The sequence below is a fragment of the Doryrhamphus excisus genome, chromosome 20 (genome assembly GCF_030265055.1).
Source record: "Doryrhamphus excisus isolate RoL2022-K1 chromosome 20, RoL_Dexc_1.0, whole genome shotgun sequence".
Classification (NCBI taxonomy): domain Eukaryota; kingdom Metazoa; phylum Chordata; class Actinopteri; order Syngnathiformes; family Syngnathidae; genus Doryrhamphus; species Doryrhamphus excisus.
The window spans coordinates 15121273-15142986 of record NC_080485.1 but is presented as its reverse complement, the minus strand read 5'-3'; the positions used below and the strand labels follow the sequence as shown (position 1 = coordinate 15142986).

At 41.7% G+C, this 21714-nt stretch overlaps 1 protein-coding gene across 17 annotated transcripts in view; it reads right to left on the bottom strand.

Moving 5' to 3' along the window:
• mgmt (O-6-methylguanine-DNA methyltransferase) overlaps positions 1-21714 on the bottom strand; it is a 269091-nt gene that overhangs the window by 164891 nt on the left and 82486 nt on the right. For 8 of the 17 annotated variants that reach the window (XM_058058117.1, XM_058058119.1, XM_058058109.1 and 5 more), the window contains 2 exons: positions 7962-8084; positions 4208-4354 (listed from right to left, as the gene is read on the bottom strand). In XM_058058117.1, the coding sequence (XP_057914100.1) occupies positions 4208-4344 (137 nt within the window). In that variant the 5' untranslated portion in view covers positions 4345-4354; positions 7962-8084. Of the gene's footprint in view, positions 1-4207; positions 4358-5775; positions 5820-5861; positions 5972-7961; positions 8085-21714 lie in introns of those variants that run through there. The other 9 variants (XM_058058125.1, XM_058058123.1, XM_058058124.1 and 6 more) reach the window with 6 other exon arrangements.

Sequence of the window (21714 nt, the reverse complement as noted above, 5' to 3'; positions counted from 1 at the left end):
CTGACGGCATGTTAAAAAACGGTATTTCAGGTCTGAATGATCTCACAACAGGTACAATAATCCACCTTAAAACCTTTGGCGACCGTTGTGGCCAAAACCCGCACCAAGCTAAAACTCCGGCGTCACTTCCTGTCCGCCACTTAAATCCCAAAGGAAACACGACATTTACAGCAACATACACAAGTCTTATTATGGCTACTATATTGGCTAATATGAGTGTAAAGGCAACTGTAGGGGTGTTATTCCATGTCTAGAGGGCTCTAGTAAAGTAAAAGAAAACACATTTAGAAGATTCTAAACAGGCTTTCTATGCTCGAACTATGAAATTACATTTATGGAAATTAACTTATCACGACGGGGTCTAGAACCGATAAACTGCCATCAACTAGGGATTACTGTATAGGATTTACAGATATTGCTGGAAGTATTGTGTCGTGTATCACAGCGGTTCTCAACTGGTTTGGCTGTGGGACCCACCATCACCCCTCCAGGACACCCAAAACTCTCAAATAAATCTAAAATGATGTGTGTGAATATCTTTGTTTGCCTAAAACACAAACATAATAGGTCTGCTTATATAAATATTCACCTTTGAGAAGCTGAAATCAAAGGATATTTACATTTTTACATCAAAATTACGACTTTTTTCTCGCAAATTTACACATTTATTCTCAAAAGATTCTGCTGAAATAAAACAATATCCATATGAAAACATCAGAGTGTCCCTTTATGTCTTTTTATTTTTTAGGATGAGGTCCTTGAAGGAAACACTTTGGACACTGCTGATGTAGAGAGTGACGTGTTGCAAAACAGCACCGCTACTGGTGTGCCAAGTTACACTGCCGCTCAAAGGTTTGGGATCACTTGCAAACTTCTTTGTTTACCCCCCCCAAAAAAACACATTTCACAAACTATTTTTTCCATTTCACAAACAATTAAAATGAATGAGATGATTTTCAAAGAAGGATGTACATTTTTGCATAGAGGCCTACTATCAACAACTGTCAGTCCTCTGCATCAATCTCCTGGTATGGCTGCTAATCCAAGTTCATCATTTTATAAGGCTAATAGATTATGAGAAAAGCCATCTAAAAATATAAAAACTAAAACTAAAATCTCTTACCATGCTGTTAACTACTCCCTTCAGAGAGCAGCACAAACTGGGTCTAACAAGGACACAAAAACGATGCACAACTGTGTCAGTATCAACAGTGAAGCAGCGACTTCAGGATGCTGGACTTCATAGCAGGACTGCCAAGAAAAGGCCAAGTGATCCCAAACTTTTGAGCGGTAGTGTACGTGTCGTACTACTTACGAAATATCAAGCACTTGTTGCGTGTGTTCCGAGTCTGTACTCACTTAGCGCTGAAATGAGGCATAAACGGCGACTTAGGTTTTCCAAATAGCGAGTTCCAGTCCGCATCTGTTTGCACAATTAGGTCATCACTCGCTTATCTCAAGTCTTGTTTTATTCGATTTTTAAATGTGAGAAAATATCGTTTTTTTTTTGTCCTATGGTGGACCTTGATGTGTGATGAAATCTAAACATTTTCTTTCGTAATTTCCACATCACACCTTTGAGAACACGGTGCTAAATGTGATCGGGCGTCACTTATGACCGACGTCGCAAACGATATTAAACTGAGAAATGATCTAGTGGTGCGAATCATTACATTCATTTGCATATTCCTACTGAACCTGAACACACAAATTAAACCCCCGTTCGCGAGGAGACAGGGAGAAAGGTGCCCGGGCATGGTTATAGGACATCTTCCATAATCAGAATTCCATATTATTAATTTCCTCACTTCAACTCATTAAGAACAAGTGGAATGTTTTTACTGCTTGATGAATTTGAGGCAGCGGCAGACAGTCAGGAAACACATGTTGGGGTCTAATATACAAGGTCATTAATGGGTTTCCATAAATTAGAATTTAAACGTAGATTTTCAAAAGGAGAACTTCCTATCTGGGTGCATTTGAAAATGGTTTCATTTCCCAAACCATTCAAGGTTATCAAATGTGAATCTGCGATACATGGATATTTAATTCCAATCTAATCACAACTAATCTGAGATGTAGGGAGGTGGACCTGCAAGAAATAAGACGGAACTACGTATTAGCGCCGGGCTTAATCAGTCTCCATCGCTTCAGTAAGGCCGGCGACGTTCTGACAATTTTGAGGGATGGCCGCGCCGTGAAATGCAATTACATTTTGTCGCTCGACACTCCAAAACTACTGCGGCGCTCAACTTGTGGGAGGAAAAACATAAATAAACAGGAAGCCGGGCCTGCCCCGTTAGCTCCCCTCCCCGCCCCCGTGGCCTTTACTGACCCGGTAGACACCGGCTCTAATCAAGTCCCGCGTGAGTAATAAACGGGTTACTTGGGTGAAATTTCAAATATAGAGCAGCGGAAAGGGGATCGCCGGGGTGTGCCGTCAGAAAATCTAATTCCGAGCCCAACTGTAACATATTCTAGCAACCCTCATATTTCTGGCGCCGGCTCATATTTGCCCAACTTTTCCGCTGGATATTTCTTGTGGGATCGACAAAAACGCCCCTGCTCGTCATGACGGATGGCGACGCTCCATCACGGGGAAGATATGAAACAACAATTTCTGGTGAAAATGGATAGAAAAAGTACTGCATATAAAGACATGGTTAGATATGGTAATAATGATTTGGGTTATAATGAATACAATCCGCAGCTGTATTTGGGGGGGGTGTCATTTTGGGTGTAAATTCAGCCCTCCCAATCTAAACAGGTTAATTCTCTATATTATTATTATTTATTATTATTTATCTTCTTTTGTCTCTGGTATTATAAAAGCCAGGCAACAACATTTTGTTGGCAATTTCACTGCTGTGTTTTTGTGCAATTACAATAAAGGAAGTCTGTCTATCTAAAATGTCATGAATTGTAGCTAGCAGGGGTTAGCTTAGCATGCTTGTGTTCGTGACTCGGGCTCATGTGAATAAATGGAGGGTTCAATCGTGCCGGGTACAAACACTAGGCAGCCCTTTCCCGACATAAACATGGCGCATGAATGGAACGGAAGGTAGCGGGATTGAGCTTAGTTTAGCACGCTCATGTGGTTTTGTGTGCGACTTGGGCTTGATGAGTAGCTTTTCCCAATGTTGTGTTCACGGCTTTTAACGTACGGTATGTTTCACTATACCCGATGACCACGTCTGGGTTCTGAGAGGAAAAAATACGAGAAGCACGTTTATTTATTTTATTCGGTAACCCAAAAAGCAGACATTCTATGCTGGTAAGAAATTAGTGTAAAATGCAAAAAAAATAATTTTGATCAATTGAAATGGAAAATGGAAATTAATTTGAAAAAAAAACACAAATCCCGGTTCGGTCATGCTATGCATTATATTATATATATGCATTATATTATATATAATATATATATATAATAATAATTAGACATTCCAAAAACATGCTAGTTGCTAATTGCCGACTCCAAATTGTCCATAGGTATGAATGTGAGTGTGAATGGTTGTTTGTCTATATGTGCCCTGTGATTGGCTGGCCACCAGTCCAGGGTGTACCCCGCCTCTCGCCCAAAGACGGCTGGGATAGGCTCCAGCAACCCCGCGTGACCCTCGTGAGGAAAAGCGGTAGAAAATGAATGAATGCATATATATAATATGTATTATATATTTTTATATATTATTATATTGTTGCCCTGTACCAGTGACATGAGCAATAACAATAAAGTTGAATCTAATCTAATCATTGTTATGTTGCATTTTTCTATATTATTGATGGTTAGTGCATATAGTGACATACGAGGTGGATTAAGTTGCTCACGTACCCCTCTGAAGGTACACAGGTACGAAATACAGCGCCGGCCCCACCTGTTTATGTTTATGCAGCTGGTCCAACTCCCCGTATATAGATGATCTTTGATCAGTGCCAACATTTAGCTTGTTTTAATGACACTCGACATGTTATGACATACTTTATATCACTATATCCGATAATCTAATTCCAAGCCCAACTGTAAGATATTCTAGCGGCCCTCGGATGATATTTGCCCAACTTTTCTGCCGGATATTTCTTCTGGGATCGACAAAAAGGACCCTGCTCGCGATGAGGGATGGCGCCACTCCATCACGGAGAGTGGATACTGTCTGCCTGTAAATTTCACACCTTTGTTTATCACGTCAGCAGGCCGGCTGTTGTACAGTACCTTTCAGCAGGTGCGACATCCATTAGGATCTGGATGGTGTGCACGCCATTCTCACATCCGCTGACTTGGATCTTCCCCAGGGGACTCAGCAAGGAGATGGTCTTTGGAGTGCAGCGGCTCTCCTTCTGCTCCTTCATCTCCTTTGCCCTGCTAAGGAAGTACAATTTACACCTCCGTCGTGGACATATTCACGTGGCGACTTCCCACTATTTCCCAGCCGCATTTGCATGGAGTGATCTATTGGAAAGCTAGCGGGCCGCCGGCGAGATGATGGCTTACATGTTTGAACACCTTGCCTCCAAACAGTGTCATGATGTGGCTTGATCCCGACATTACAATCCAATATTTCTTGGCTGCATGGGAAAGAATACGCCTATCTAACCAATAAATCGCCCATTTTTTCCCCCCTCTTTCTCTTCTATATATCACATAAATGAGAAAAACAATGCAGTCTGTTCCCTTGTCTGGTGGGGGATTCCCAAGATAGCTCGACATTATTTTCAATCCGTCATTTTTGGTTGATGGCCGGGATGTTTTTCTAGCATTAAATTTGTTCCTTAGGGTGCAACTCCGATGGGATTCCGGGGTTTCCAGCCCTTAACAACAGCAAAAACGTGCAGCTTTTCTGACGACTGAGATGGATACTGGCAATAACCAGACAGCAGTTCCCTTTTTTATTTTTACTTTGAGGGGGGAAGCGGAGATGATTGACTACGTTATGTGATTTTTTTTTTTTTTTTTTTGAAGGATGGGGGTAATGACAAATAAAGGTCATATTGATTGAAGGAGTTTTAACCAAGGAGACCTTTCCGTGCTTCATTTAGAAAGTTTCTGAAATTCACAACTCACATATTACTTCTTTCATAACTCACCTGTATTATGACACAATAAATTGTATTTTAAACAAATACTTGATATTATTTTGGATAGCAGGAGGATGGAGATTGACCTCCTCTGCATGTAGATTCTAATTGCATGGCTTAGTATGTTACAAAATAAAGAAGGAATTCATTACTTCATTGAGCCCCCCCCTTCTGACACAAACACACACACATATCTGTCATGGTATGTGATCACAACAGCGTGTGTGCCTCAACTTTCTTGTTTCTACTCTTCCAGCAGCTCTCGCAGGGGGTTTGCCTGCACTGACAATAAAAGGCGAGAACATTTTCTGAGGCAAACAATACTACAGTGCACTTTGGATAAAGCACCGAGCAGACTGCCTGCCATTTAGCAAGCAGCTAATAGACCCCACAGAAAACAAGAATAATGGACTTTGGCAATTATGTCCTTGCTAATAGTCTACTCTGATTAAAAATAAAGCCATCACATTTGCTCGCCGTGCAGCAGACTAATACTAATGCATGTTTGTTCACCCATCTCTTCACGGCAAACAAAAGGCAGCTTGTGTCGCGATGCTGCTCGTCCATCATTAAGACGAGCTGGCGGTCAAATGTAGCGTTGACAAATCGGGTGGCAAGTGAACGCAACATGTGTCCTACTTTGTTTTACGCTTCACGTGACTTGGAGTTGTCGACGCCCTGAGAATGCTATGCTAGTCTTTGTACCTTGCCGGTGGCGCCAAGCGAGACATTCATACCGACGAATGTTCAGAACGCGAATAACGTCAGGGTTTAAGCACAGTAAAACAAACCCTTGCGGTGACGTGCTGAGTCCACGCGTAGCAATCCACGCCACACACTTCCCCGCTTGGAGAGTCTCTCTTCCTGTTTCTCCGAGCGCGACCAATCACAAAAGGCAAAGTCCGTCCTCGCCCTGTGATTGGTCACTACACACTCTAAAGCCCTCCCACTGCCAGGAGACAAACACTAGGCTTATCGAATATGGCTAATGGGTCTCAAGTTGGGATTTGGCGTCTTGCAAGGCGGGTGGGGGTCCCGGTACGCACTGTCATAGTAATGATTTAGATATTTGATTTGCTTGATAGTTTTACAGAAGAAATATCATTATGCATGTATCCAAATTCATTTTAGACATGTTATATTTCCACTTACAGCTAAGACATTTATCCATTTCTCCGGTCTCATGTGAGCTCTTGAAGTCTATGGGGGTCCTGGGCATAATGCTTGTGAATGAAAAAATATATATATCAGCGTGAATGCATGCATGCATGCATGCGCTACAAACTAATAATTTAAGCATGCTACCATAAACAACACAGCAAGGCAGTGCACACTCATTTTATTATGGCATTCAAAGTGGAGGGACTTTTCTTACGTCCCCTGAAGCAGTCATACATTTAACTTTTAGCAAATATGTCAGCCATTATGTACACGGCATCCGTCTTGCATTGTTTAAAAATGTCTTTTGTCCGTGTGCAGCTTTATTTTCATTGGAGTGCTGCTTTTCGGATCTGCTTGGAATGTGCAGGCCCGGCGGTGGGCCGGTGGCCCACACCCCATCTCAGCGGCGAGGGTGGGAGGAGGGTGAGTGAGGGTTTGGGGGTGGGGGTGGGGGGGGGGGGGAACGCCACCCCTGCAGAGACCATTTTGAAATCTGTGAGGATTTCTGTGCCATCTGGACCCGCTGCCAGTCTGCCCCAGATAGTAAGGGTTGGCAACGGTACCCGACGGTGCAATATGGCTCCCTCTTTAATGAACTACTAACTGTCCCCCGTTTTAATTGATGTGACATTTGAGCCATTTATCTCTGACATTTCAATGAAGGATGATTCTCAGCCTTGCCATTTACTTTTTTTGTGCTATTTTCTAAGAGTCATTTGCATTTTCCTGCTCGAAACCTGCTTTTTGTCTCTCATTAGCTAATTAGAGAGCAACATGCACAATTAATAAAAATGAACATAACCTAGTTTGATAAAGGCTTGATGGGGCATAATCAGGAAATCCGTGTTTCTTTATATTCATCAAATGTGATGTGAAGGGCTACCTCTCGCTGAAAAGGTGACTTGGAAGGAGCCCTGTGACCTTTACCCGCATACCGACATGCGGCCTACAGAGTGGGACAACTTATGTTCCCAGCATGGGGAGAATCAGACTCAATTAATCAGCATGCGATTGCAGTGAGCAGCCCCCTCTGCTGGAGCTTCTCAGCCACGCTCATTCATGGTGGCCGGCATATGAAATGTGGCACACACTATTCATGTCAGCTCATGATAAAAAAATAAAAAAATAAAAAATATTCCGCAAAATGTGTTTGATGTCATTCATGTAACAATCTAGTCGATCAATATGCGTTCAAGCAATTACAGCAGACAGCCCCCCTCTCTATACGCCGCCCCCCCCCATCTGTCGACATGTTACACAATTTGTTTGTACAGTAACGTGCATTTGATCAGCTACAAATAATATGTCTTTCAATACAGGAAACGCTGCGGACGCCGCGTGCGGGAAACAAACATCCATAAGTACGTGCGAATGACAACACGCCGTATATCAAAGGCCATTATTGTTCCATAATGACATATATATTTAAATGTTTTTTAAGATATCCTTTCAAAACAGGACTCCGGCGATGACGCCGGTTCCTTTGATTGTGCGCCGCATCGTTGCCAAGGTGTGGTGCCTGTCTGCGTTGATCTCTTTTGTTTGAGACTCAAAAGAGCTCCTTTTTCCTGCGCTGTTTCCCGCACTATTTTTGTTTGTGTAAGGTGCTGACGGACTTATAGGCCGCGCGGCTTCCTTTTAGCGTATGGCACCAGATGTTTGCCACAATAACAACCCCCACCCCCCCCCCTTTTTTTTGTCATACATTGATAGAAAAGGTTTATTAGCACCTCTGTCCATCCTGTAGTGTGTGATTGTCAGAGCTCAGTCATGTGTCGTCTTCCTGTTTCCTGTCTGTGCTCCTAATCTCGTTCTCATGTTGCCGTGGGAGGAGTGGCAGCCATTTGTGATATCTGATTTAAAAAAATAAAAAATGAGCGTAGTTGGAGATAAATAATACTCAAAGTTTATCCAAAGATGCCCCATGCATTGAAAGTATGTCATATTGTAAATAGGGCTGTCATAAACGGATGTGGTGTCTTTGAACGCAACCTTTCATTGATCATATAATAACAAGGTTAAAGTGTGGTTCAAATGTTTTCGGCTGTCTTTTAGTTTGACTTAAATGTTCAGTTCATTTTAAGCTGTTAACACATTGGAGTATATGTACATACATAATACTGTACTTTTATCTTTTTGTACATAATATACAGTTAACTCGGGTATTCCACACTTGTATTTTGTATTTCACACGTAGTGATTAGTCATGATTAATTCCAGGACTGCAAATAATGACTAATCTGAAGCTTGTTGTTTCGATTAATCTGATAATCAGTTAGGCCGGGGGTCGGCAACCTTTCCTATCAAAAAAGCCATTTTACCTCTAAGGAAAATAGACTGGAGATGAAAAACATAATTCAAAAACAATATCTTATTAACTTTAAAAAAAGTTTATACCTGATGCCTGAAGAAATGTGCAGCAAATTTTGGGGTATCAAAGTAGTTCAGAGGAGAAAAAACTGAGTTGATCGAGTACTCTTGCTAGTATCGGATCTTGCTAATGTAGAAGATAAATGGACATAAATATCGGTGTAAATTTGACATTTGTTGACAAACACGTTTCCTCCGGCCCCAACAAGTTTGGGTGTTAAATACTTGAGCATTGCAAAGGGAGCCACAACAAAGAGGCTGAAGCGCCACATACGGCTCTGGAGCCGTGGGTTGCTGACCCTTGAGTTCGGCCCAAGACGAAACAATTCAATATGAACCAAACACAAAGAGTTGATGTTTTGATCTGAATCATATGTCAATCACATGTCAATCATTGTTTTCCAAAGTCGGTTTGCTTTCATGGATGACTCAGGAAATGACTCACAGCTCGGAGACCCGAGTTCAATTCCACCATCTCTGTGTGGAGTTTGCATGTTCTCCCCGTGCATGCGTGGGTTTTCTCCGGGTACTCCGGTTTCCTCCCACATTCCAAAAACATGCTAGGTTAATTAGCGACTCCAAATTGTCCATAGGTATGAATGTGAGTGTGAATGGTTGTTTGTCTATATGTGCCCTGTGATTGGCTGGCCACCAGTCCAGGGTGTACCTCGCCTCTCGCCTGAAGACAGCTGGGATAAGCTCCAGCACCCCCACGACCCTGGTGACGATAAGCGGTAGAAAATGAATGAATGAATGAATTATTAGAGCCCTCTAGACATTAAATAGCACCCCTATAGTTGCCTCTATACTATAGTAAATGTCATTAAAAAAAAGTTTGATCAGTTTTCGGCTGAAATCAATTTTGTGCCCTGTGATTGGCTGGCCACCAGTCCAGGGTGTACCCCGCCTCTCGCTCGAAGACAGCTGGGATAGGCTCCAGCACCCCCTGCAAAACAAATGTAGCCATACTGTATATATTTAGCCAAACAACGATGCTACAACATAAACTGCGATTGGCTTATGACCGGTCCAGGGTGTACCCTGCCTCTCGCTCCAAGACAGCTGGGATAGGCTCCAGCACCCCCGCGATCCTGGTGATGATAAGCGGTAAAAAATGTCTTTTTTTAAAATGACATTTACTGTAGTATATAATATCGAGGCGGTTGAGGCGGAATGGTGGTTTGTCTATATGTGCCCTGTGATTGGCTGGTGACCGGTCCAGGGTGTACCCCGCCTCTCTCCTGAAGACAGCTGGGATAGGCTCCAGCACCCCTCTGCGATCCTGGTGATGATAAGCGGTAAAAATGTATTTTTTTAAAATGACATTTACTGTAGTATATAATATCGAGGCGGCTATAGGGGTGCTATTTAATGTCTAGAGGGTTCTAATGATGGGGTCGCACGGTGGATGAGTGGTTATAGCATGTAGGCCACACATCTCTGTGTGGAGTGCGTGGGTTTTCCTCCCACATTCCAAAAACATACGTGTTAGCGTATGTTTTTGGAACTTGTGGCTGGAACTGCCATAAGTTGAAGCTGAATCAACAGCGCCTCTGCTGGTGGTGCCAAGTAGTGCACCTCATTTTGCTTCCATTGTCGCCATGCATCAGCAGTTTTGCACAATTCATGATGGATTCGTTCCTTTTTCCGGGGCTAATCAACCGAATCTGGGTGTCACTAACATTTTAGCAGAGCAGAGCGTTCCTGTCGTGCGGAGGAAGGATCTTCGGCGAGCGTAAACGCTTCGCCTGTCATGTTTGACTCACTTATGGCGAGGCCCCCGCAAAAATTTATTGAAAGGTCCTACATTCATTTCCAGCTGCAACCATACATTTGCTTCTTCTCCTTCCTACCACACAACCCCCCCCCCACCGCCGCGACAAAGAGAGCGCCACATTTCCCCGTCCGCCTCCAGTGCCCACTTACTTAAGGCGCGCCTGCGTCCCTCCATGTCTGATATGATTTTTCCCTTCCCTGCGCTACTGTTGACACGCCGCTATGAATGTGCGCGAGCACTTTGCAAATGAAGAGGCTTGAACTCCTGACAGGCGGTGTCGCCGGCGCCATGACACACTGGCCCGCACATGCTGCGCGGCATAATGATGACATTAGGATCCAGTGATAATATCAGGACGCACTTCAGATAAATGACTGATAAACCAGGGGTTGTGCCTCTCGTATTACACGCTTGACAGAGCAGCTAATCAGTGTCCAAGTGACTGCTATTACATAAATCATGAGCTCGACTTTGATGCATATTCCATCCGTGTTCCCTATTCATCACGTCATCCAGAGCGGGGTGGGCTGGGGGGGGGGCGAAGAGGAGGGGGGGGGGGGGGGTGCTCTCTGGATGAGTGGCTGCCGGGCCAACACACATTTTAAGAGCACATTATGTTTTCATTAGAATTTGATATGATCCATTCCAGTGTTGATTTGATTTGATGTGCTCGGGTCATTTGATAGGAAGCTGCCAAGGAGGGGGGGGGGGTGGAGGGGTGGGGGGGTGTACTGTTACACCGTGTAAGCACATTTCACCCTCACCGGATACATTTACAGTAAATACTTTAGAGTTTTTTTTAGGGTCATGCATGCGTGTCCTAATTTTTTCCAACATGCAGAAAAGATGCGAAAGAAACTGTGATATTTTTTTTATTTGTCATATAATCATAATTTATGGTTAATGAGATTTTTATTTTTTTAGATTTAAAAAAAAATCATAAATAAATTTCCTGATTACACAATTATTATATAAATATTATGTAGATCGATTCATTTTTTTCAGTTATTTTTTGGTGTGGCTTTTTCCCTGACAGAGTCAGCTATAATATTAAACATTTGATTTAAAAAAAAAGTAATTTGTGATCTGCAATTAAAAAATAATAATAATTCACAGTTGAGGTGATTTTTTTTCAACAAAGTGAAATATTGTACAATAAAAAAAATTTACGAAGATGAATGAAAAAAGTTATTTTTTTGTTATGACTTTTATTTTCATCTAAACTTTTGTATAAATACTATGGAGGTAATAATAATTTATTTTTAATTATTATTAAATTAATTACCATAATTATAACCATAATTATTTCCCTGATATTTTTATGTTAGTTTTAGTGCACAAAATTAATATATAATTTTAAAAAATTAAATCATTTTTTTGTTATGATTTTTAAACTTTTCATACAATACTATGGAGGTCCATAATTATTTCCCTTATATTTTTATGTTAGTTTTAGTGGACAAAGTTAATATGTAATTTTAAAAAATGAAATAATTTTTTGTTATCATTTTTATTTTATCTAAAGTTTTCATATTGTATAAATATAATGGAGGTCCATCATTATTTCCCTGATAGTTTTATGTTACTTTTAGTGGACAAAGTTAACATGTAATTTTAAAAAATTAAATCATTTTTTTGTTATGATTTTTATTTTATTTTATTTTATATTGTATAAATACGACAGAGGTCCATCATTATTTCCCTGATATTTTTATGTTAGTTTTACAGGACAAAGTTAATCTGTAATTTAAAAAAAAAATAAAATAATTCCTGATTTTTTTCATGTTTTATGGCAAATATAAGTGTATATGACAGATTGCTTTATTTTTTAAAATGGTTTAATATGCAACATTTATGTATTTTTTTTTAACTTAACGTTTTTCTGGTAACTTTTTCCCTGGTATCCTTAATGGAGTGATTAATGTTTTTTTTTTTTCACGCTACGGACCAAACAAACACGAGCTGCAGACCACAAACGGCCCTCGAGCCGTACCTTGGACACCACTGTAGTGACGCTAAGATAAGGCGGGGGTCGTTTGCTTGTTTGTTTGTCGCCGCTCCTGACGTCCAAAGTTATCCACGGCGTCCGTTTTATCCCTCCCACTATCGGGGTCAGAGGATGCGAAGGTGGGGGGGGTGTTAATTTAATCCCCATTCTTAGCCCGAGCATGGCCACGCTCTCTGAGGAGCTTTATCTCTGACAACTGTGTCAAATTAGAGCGACCACGAGCCCCTCATAAAGAATATGTCTGTCAGACCACATTGTTTCCTGCCCCCCGTGAAATATATGGCTGAGGGAGACAAAAATAGACGATAACGCCACGCCGTCCCCGCCGTCGGACTGGGAACGTGATGGAATAATTCCCTCCGTCAGCGAGACTAATAAACGTGACGTCTGCATAGTTTTCGATAAATATTACAAGACAGACGTAATGATATCATCTTGTATGCTAATAAAATGCTTATTTCCGGAAGTTTATTAGCTGACTGTAATTGATGCCCGAGCCGCACGTAATGGATGGCGGCGGAACATTCCATTAGGCATGCTACATAACTCCAGGTCGGTCTGCTATGATAAGTGCCCGTCATTTATCTCGCCGCGATCACGGCTGTCCCGCGGTCTAACATGTAAAACAACTCTTAATGTTCTCCCCGGTCCCCTATGGGTGTTCCACCCTGTTATCTCTGTCGCTTTAATTCTAGTGGGACTTCCTTGGGAGACAACATTTTCACAGACCTTTGACCTAAACCATATTTTCCATCTGAATGCTCCGACTGGTGAATATTTACAAGCGTGTTTAATATATAATCGAGCTCATCTGCCCGGGATCAGGAGCCATTTTCTGCTCAGTCAGGTTGCTGTTGGCCTTGGCACCCCCCGCCCCCAACTCCACCCCCCGTGCTGGAGGTAATATTGACCCCTTTTAAAAAGCAAATGACCTACGCCTCATTTAGGCCGAGCGCTATGCATACCGCTTTGTGTACAAGTCCTGAGGGCATACATGTTTATAACAAGGAGAAGCCGGCTGTCTCCAATGTAAACATCTTAGCACCGTAATATTGTATCAGCGCGCTCCCACAAGGTGCTAGATTTAATAATGTGGGTGGATTATATAAGAGAGAGAAATAAAGTAGTAATTTGAAATTGTTTGGGGACCTTTTGTGTCAGTGGTTATGGAGGCGAGGGGACAATTCCCTTCCCTCAGGCCGCTGTTAAAAAGGCAATGACTTTTTCTTGTACGCGCGCAGCATTTTGGAATCTCCAGCACAGGCTTTTATCATGTGATTAGCAATACATAATACATCCAGTCTATTAGAAAAGACCCCCGCCGATGGAGTATATGCTTAATAGTGAAAGCGAGCCTGCTTTATTTTTTTTTTTTACCCGCACCCCTCCTTCTTGTTACAACAACGAGGTTTTTAATCTCTTTCTTGCCCATGAAAGTCCCAGTAATTGCTATATTTCCTTTTTGTTTCAAGGACCTTTGATGATCCCTTGGCTTGCATCAGAGGGCAAAGTCATTAGCGGAGAAATGAAGTCAAGTGAGGAGAAAGAGATTGCGGGGCTCCCAGCGTGATTGGAACTTTGCTTCGCTTTGCATCCTCATTTTGGATTCATGCATGTAACCCGTCAGGACAATGAAATAATACGCTGTGATTATTATTATTATTATTATTTTACACTTATTGTGATTCTCATGCTTAACAGTGGAGAAATGTCCAAACTTTGACTTAACTTTTGGGAAAAAGTGAAGGATGCTGGAGGTCACTTTGATATTCTTCACATTTTGTTTATTAAAAGCGTTTATGTAATGTAGGTCAATGTATGCTAATTAGCAGGGCTGGTAAAATAACCACTAACGATGGGGAAAAAAAGGTATTCATTTATACGTTTTAAAAATAACAAATGTATCGTTCATTATTGTATTTATTAATATTATACGTATTTGATTAATTATTATTATTACTGTATTTTGAATGTAATTTAACGTAAAACGTTCTGCTAGCATTAAAGGGGTTAGCGTTCAGCCAATCGTAGACTAGAAGACATCTTTTATCTTGATTAACATTCCCACTTCATTTGGAGACGCTCACGCATACAAAAATATATAAATATACCAGTATTTGGCGGATTTCAGACATAATGTGTGATTAATCGTGATTAATTCATTCGAAAATTAAGATTAGCTCATTTGGCGCCGCTGTTTGTTTTATTTGCAGTTGCAAAATGTGATTAATCACGATTAATTAATCTCAAGAGTGTATTTGGAGCTGTTAATAAAAACGACTATATATTTAATCATATAATATTTTAATATATATATAATATATATATATATATAATTTATAAAACGTATTTGTGTTACTAAAATATAATGTTATTAAGATCATAATTATCATGATCTATAAAAAACGACTTTTTGTAGAAACGTTGAAACTTTTGTTACAGTTGCACAGTTGCAATGTGGTTAATCACGATTAATTAATCTCATGAGTGTATTTGGAACTGTTAATAAAAACTAATATATATTTAATTATATCATCAAATAAATAAATATCAAATAAATGACAGAATACAATTAAATATATATATATATATATATATATATATATATATATATATATATATATATATATATATATATATATATATTAATAATATATATATTAATAATATAATATTAATATTATATTTTAGTAACACAAATAAATTTTATATATAATATATATATTATATATATATATATATATAATATATATAAAATTTATTTGTGTTACTAAAATATAATATTATTATGATCATAATTACCATGATCTGAAAAAAATGACTTTTTGTAGAAACGTTGAAACTTTTGTTACAGCTGCAAAATGTGGTTAATCACGATTAATTAATCTCATGAGTGTATTTGGAGCTGTTAATAAAAACTAATATATATATATATATAATTGTATTCTGTCATTTATTTGTGTTACTAAAATACAATATTATTAAAGATTATAATTATCATGATTTTTAAAAAATTTAGAAACGTTGATACTTTTGTAGAAACTTGCCCACCTTTAAAACATTCATACTATGTATTTTACGTAATTAGCATTTGTTTGAGGTATATTTTTTCCTCGCCATTTGTTTGTGAGTCAGCAAAATGCTGCAAATAAGTCTTTGTGTCGAAATGCAGGCCACATATTTTGGATAAAACGAGCACACCCCATCGGGACTGCGTGTATCTGTTTGTGTCATCCGACTCCAACGCTCCCAAACCTCGGTGAACATTTGTCAAAACGCGCACCCCTGCTGTGTCGTCTTTATGACAGATGCACCACACGGTGGCGCTGTTACTGAACACGATAAGTTGACCGGACTTGAAATTTCTCACACAGGTCGATGCCATGGAATTTGGTACGAAAGATGGATTGAAAGACATGGCCGTCGTCAAGCAAAATGGGCGGGACTTTGCGACTGATTGGCCATAGTTTTCTAAGCATGATGAAACTTTGAGGATATTTTTATGACAAGTCTCCCAAAGCATTTTTAATGCAACCCACAGAGGGCGCCGCAAACGCTATTTATTTTGAAAACTCCCCTCCTTAATTGCTAAGCGCAATTTACTGCGAATGTACCCTTCAAATTAAAAGTCAGAGAAGCTGCAGTCAGCGAGTGATCGTGCAGCAGTCGTACAGGAAGGGAGGGGTACGCACGAAAAAAAAAAAAAACACAGGAGACGTATGAAATGCTGTCAATCACGCGGCGGCACGCACTCTGTTGCGTTTGGGTGACAGCGTCCCTTTCATGTAAATCACAGACATTAGAAATAAAAGACGGGCCTGTTGACTCGCTTCACGCTGGGAATCGGTGGCCCGGCATGTGTTGCTCTGTCTGCGCTTTCCCTCTCTCCCGTGGAACCGCTGTCCCCTGGGCCCCCCCGGCACTGCTCCCTGGGGTGCACTGCATATAATTACCCACAATCCACCCTGAAACAGCTCTCATTTACAGTAATCAACAGTCTGCACTTCAAAAGATTCACGCCGCATCAAATAACGGCGGCGCGTTCATACAAATTATTATTACCGACTCACGCTTACCTATGTATACAATGGCGCCGATGACTATGTTCACTAAGGAGACTCGGCGAGGTGCGTTTGGGCCCGTTAAGGGCTAACGAGGGCAAAGATGATGACGTTGTACGCCGATAATGACTTCAAAAGCACCCTTAGTTCAAGTGTAAGGTCTGAACAACAGCAATAATATACATGGCGAGGGTGGGGGGGGTGAGTGGAGGGGGGTTCATTTACATGACTAACAAATTCAGGGAAGCAAGTAAAGAAACGCAAGCTCATTTGATCATTTGGCAGAGCTGACGGTGGTCCGTGTGATAACGGTCATTATCATAAAGCGCCGCCATCATTAGGCTTGATTTCAGATAATGGTCAGCGTCCAAATACAAAGAGGAGCCTCCTCTCCGCCATTAAAGGCGTATTAGCATGAGGAAACACTCGTTTCTCCCGCGTGAAATCCTTCTTTCATGTAGAAAAAAAAACCCGCAAAAGACCCGCACGCGACCCGTTCCTAGAAAGCAAAAAGATATTGTTGACTTCCGCGCAACGCAAACGTGTCTGTGATTATTTCCAGATGGCGCGTTCCGTGTATGTTAATTTAGTCATTACGCTCCCGAAACATGACGTAAACATCATATAAAACATATGTGCTGCTAAACGAGCATCATTTTACACGCGCTAAATAACGTAGCTCTAATGTTGTGTCAGAGCTGCATTTAGATTAGCCCTAATTACGCCCAGCAAAATGTCAACATATGTAAACTGTAGATTGTAAACGCCGCGCATTGTCTTAAGGTTTATTATAGCGACAGTAAAAAGCATCTGGTGTTGGGGCGCAATGAATCCACCCGTCGTCTCATTGGAGCGCTTAGAACTCTTTTACATTTCAGTTCATATAAAGAAAGAGTTGCTGAAGTGCTTTTTCTCGTTTGAACTGATATTTCAAGTGTAAAAAGAAGTGAGCCCCCGTCTAGTGAAAATTAAAAATGAAATAAAACTTGTCACAATCTGCATTGGGGCTGCACGGTGGAAGAGTGGTTAGCGCGCAGACCTCACAGCTAGGAAACCCGAGTTCGATTCCGCCCTCTGCTATCTCTGTGTGGAGTTTGCATGTTTTCCCCGTGCATGCGTGGGTTTTCTCCGGGTACTCCAAAAACACATTACACATTCCAAAAACATGCTACGTTAATTGGTGATTCCAAATGTGAGTATGAATGGCTGGCTCGCCCGAAGTATGGTTGTTTGTCTACATATATGTATGTGCCCTGTGATTGGCTGGCTCGCCCGAAGAATGGTTAATTGGTGACTATAAATTGTCCATAGGTATGAATGTGAGTGTGATTGGCTGGCTCGCCCGAAGAATGGTTGTTTGTCTATATGTGCCCTGTGATTGGCTGGCTCGCCCGAAGAATGGTTGTTTGTCTATATGTGCCCTGTGATTGGCTGGCTCGCCCGAAGAATGGTTGTTTGTCTATATGTGCCCTGTGATTGGCTGTCTCGCCGAAGAATGGTTGTTTGTCTATATGTGCCCTGTGATTGGCTGGCTCGCCCGAAGAATGGTTGTTTGTCTATATGTGCCCTGTGATTGGCTGGCTCGCCCGAAGAATGGTTGTTTGTCTATATGTGCCCTGTGATTGGCTGTCTCGCCCGAAGAATGGTTGTTTGTCTATATGTGCCCTGTGATTGGCTGGCTCGCCCGAAGAATGGTTGTTTGTCTATATGTGCCCTGTGATTGGCTGTCTCGCCCGAAGAATGGTTGTTTGTCTATATGTGCCCTGTGATTGGCTGTCTCGCCCGAAGAATGGTTGTTTGTCTATATGTGCCCTGTGATTGGCTGTCTCGCCCGAAGAATGGTTGTTTGTCTATATGTGCCCTGTGATTGGCTGGCTCGCCCGAAGAATGGTTGTTTGGCTATATGTGCCCTGTGATTGGCTGGCTTGTCCCAAGAATGGTTAATTGGTTAATTGGTGACTCTAAATTGTCCATAGGTATGAATGTGAGTGTGATTGGCTGGCTCGCCCAAAGAATGGTTGTTTGTCTATATGTGCCCTGTGATTGGCTGGCTCGCCTGAAAAATGGTTGTTTGTCTATATGTGCCCTGTGATTGGCTGGCTCGCCCAAAGAATGGTTGTTTGGCTATATGTGCCCTGTGATTGGCTGGCTCGCCCGAAGAATGGTTGTTTGTCTATATGTGTCCTGTGCCCAGGGTAAAAGGTAAGAACAATAGATTGGGCATTGAGTATTTCAGCCTGTGTGGTGACAGGCACCAATCCTTCGTTCATTGCGGTTATTTGATTCCAGACCCGGGCCGTGATAAGTGAATTTCTGTGAAGTAGGATCCCTTCTGTATAAATTTAAGAATTTAATAGTTAAAACAGAGAAAACCCGTTCATGGCCTTCTAAACGAGGTTTCTAACATTATTAGAGCCCTGTAGACATGAAATAACACCCCTATAGCCAACTTTACATGTGAATTACCCGACATATTAGACTTAATTAACTTCCTGCAACATTACTGACACCTAGTGACCAAAATAGAATACTACAAGTCTTTGAATGAGCCTTCTGATTGCCCTATATTAGGGGTTTTTGTATTTTCATTAATTTAGCAATTTTTGTCCTTGAAAAATGCTCCACTTATGCCAGGGGTGGGCAAATATTTGGACTCGAGGGCCGCATTGAGTTAACAAAATTGTCTGGGGGGCCAGAACATATATTTAACACACACACACTATTTTATGCTTATCATTTTCCTTGAATTATTTGTCTAATTTTATCTGTAAAAGTGTTATCCTATATCAGTTGTATGTCCCTTATTTAGGAGCACTTTAAACATCACACCACATCAAACTATGTCATTTAATTTTACAGTTTTGTTGTTTATTTTTTTATTAAATCAGACATCCGACTTGCAAGTCATGTTGCCAGTTTGTATGTTAAAAGTTGAAGTTACTTAGAAAGCAACTGGCGGGCCAGATTCAAACGCTTGGTGGGCCGCATGTGGCCCCCGGGCCGTAGTTTGCCCACCCCTGACTTATGCCAATGATATATAAAATTTGCTTAAAAATTTATTTTTTTTTAATGTTTATGTTTGCTTTTTTCTACTTTATTATGCATTTTTGGCCTTGTGCGACTTATACTCTAGTGCGACTTATGTATGTTTTTTTCTACCTAATTATGCATTTTTGGCCTTGTGCAACTTATAGTCTAGTGCGACTTATGTTTGCTTTTTTCTACTTAATGATGCATTTTTGGCCCAGTGCGACTTATACTCCAGTGTGACTTATGTTTGTTTTTTTTAACCTAATGATGCATTTTTGGCCTTGTGCGACTTTTACTCTAGTGCGACTTATGGTTTTTTTTTTTTTTACCTAATTATGAATTTTTGGCCTTGTGCGACTTATACTCCAGTGCGACTTGTTTGTTTTTGTCTACTTAATTATGCATTTTTGGCCTTGTGCGACTTATACTCCAGTGCGACTTAGGTTTGTTTTTTTTTCTACCTAATGCTGCATTTTTGGGCTTGTGCGACTTATACTCCGGAGTGACTTACAGTCCAGAAAACACTAATTCCTGAGAAGAACGTGTATTGCATTAAAATTAGCCACGAGTTTGTGAAGCCGCTTAGGATTGGCATTAACTGGCACGTGTATAAGACGTCCGGCCATTTTTGTTATGCTTGCAAATTTAAATTTTAAGTTTAATTCCGATTCATCATGGAGCAGCCACAAAAAAACTGAGGTAAATATTATCATTAGTAGTAATACTTGATAGTATTATTAGTAATACTTGAGTATATGCAGTGTTACATAATGGTGTCCATGGAGCGTGCCTATGGAGACTCTAATTCCGGGTGTGTATTCCGGAGCTCTCAGTGTGTCATAAATAGACAAGCCAAATGTACATTACATAGCTCAGTAATTCCCTAATTCAAAGATCCGTCTCCCATTTACCTCTTGGCAAAAAAAAAAAAAAAAAAGTGTGCCGCCGCGCCCCCACAGAGACCAGCGTCAGACATGACATGCTCGGCTCTCCAGCGGGAAGAAGCTGCCTCTGACCCTCTGGCACTGCCGGGCCTCATCATTGCCGCTCCATTAGGGATGCAGGAGCAGGTCTCCAAACGGGCACCACATTACTCCTGCTTCCTGCTCTCCGCTGGCGGCTCCCCTAGTGGCCGGGTCATGTCATGGCACGGGTGCCCTGTGAGTGAGCTTGTACCGGCTCTGCCCTTGACATACCCCCCCCGTAACCCCCCCCCCCCCCCCCCCCCCTCCGCGGAGAGAGGAGGAGCAGCTCGTCCGGATGGGGCACTGGGGGTGCCAGCTGGTGCCAGCTGCGAGGGGAGATATCCAAGGTGGCGGACACCTGTCCTAACTCGCCGCCCCCCCCAGCTCCCACAATGCATCTGGCGCGGCCCGGCAGACCCATCGTGGGGAAATGAGGCGCTAACCTTGAGGAGAAATGCTCCCAGCGTCGCATTAAGAGAGGCCCTAATTGCCGAACGCTCGCACTGCCAAGCGACATTAGGAAGTGATGTCGTTTACTTTAACATAACGGCTCAGCGTGTTTTTTTGGCCAAACCGGGGGTACCGCCAGGGCGGCTATCTCGGACTCCCGAGGTTGACATTTTTCCCAAAGTCATTTGAGAGATGCTCACATTGCGCTTTAAGATGAGCGGACTCGTGCATGTAAATAGCGGCCATTTGTGAAATAGCCGATGCATTCAAGTCCGCGGGTCGCTTGAGTGATTGTATTATTCATCGGCTTTTGTATCTTTGCTTTGTCGTTTCAAGGAAATACTCGCGCGGTACCCACTCAGCGTGATTAAATTAAACGAGCCTTGCTCATTACATTATGCATACTGTATTAAGAATAGCCCTGACCGCTCTGTAGCCGCGCGGCGAGCTCCGCCGAGAATCATCACATGTTTCGCCGCTGCGCTAGATTTTGGGGCACCCATTAGCGCAACAAAAATCACCTTTGATTTAATGAAAGGTCCTCATTTGCTTATACCGGCGCCGCTCAGTTACGGGCAACATGGTTAAATTAGGCACCCCCCCCCCCCTTGTCTTTGCCTCAGTTGGAAGGAGACACCGTCCCCTCTCGTGGCGGTATAATGCTGTGATGATTCCACGATGTGGTGTTTCAAGTCCACAGGACTGTCAGGAATCCACTGCAAGGTGCTTCTAATTGCAGATGCACCTCAACACTTGAAAGTAATGAATGTGAGCGCAGCCAAACCTCTGAGGATCAAACGCTAGTAATACATCATCACTTCT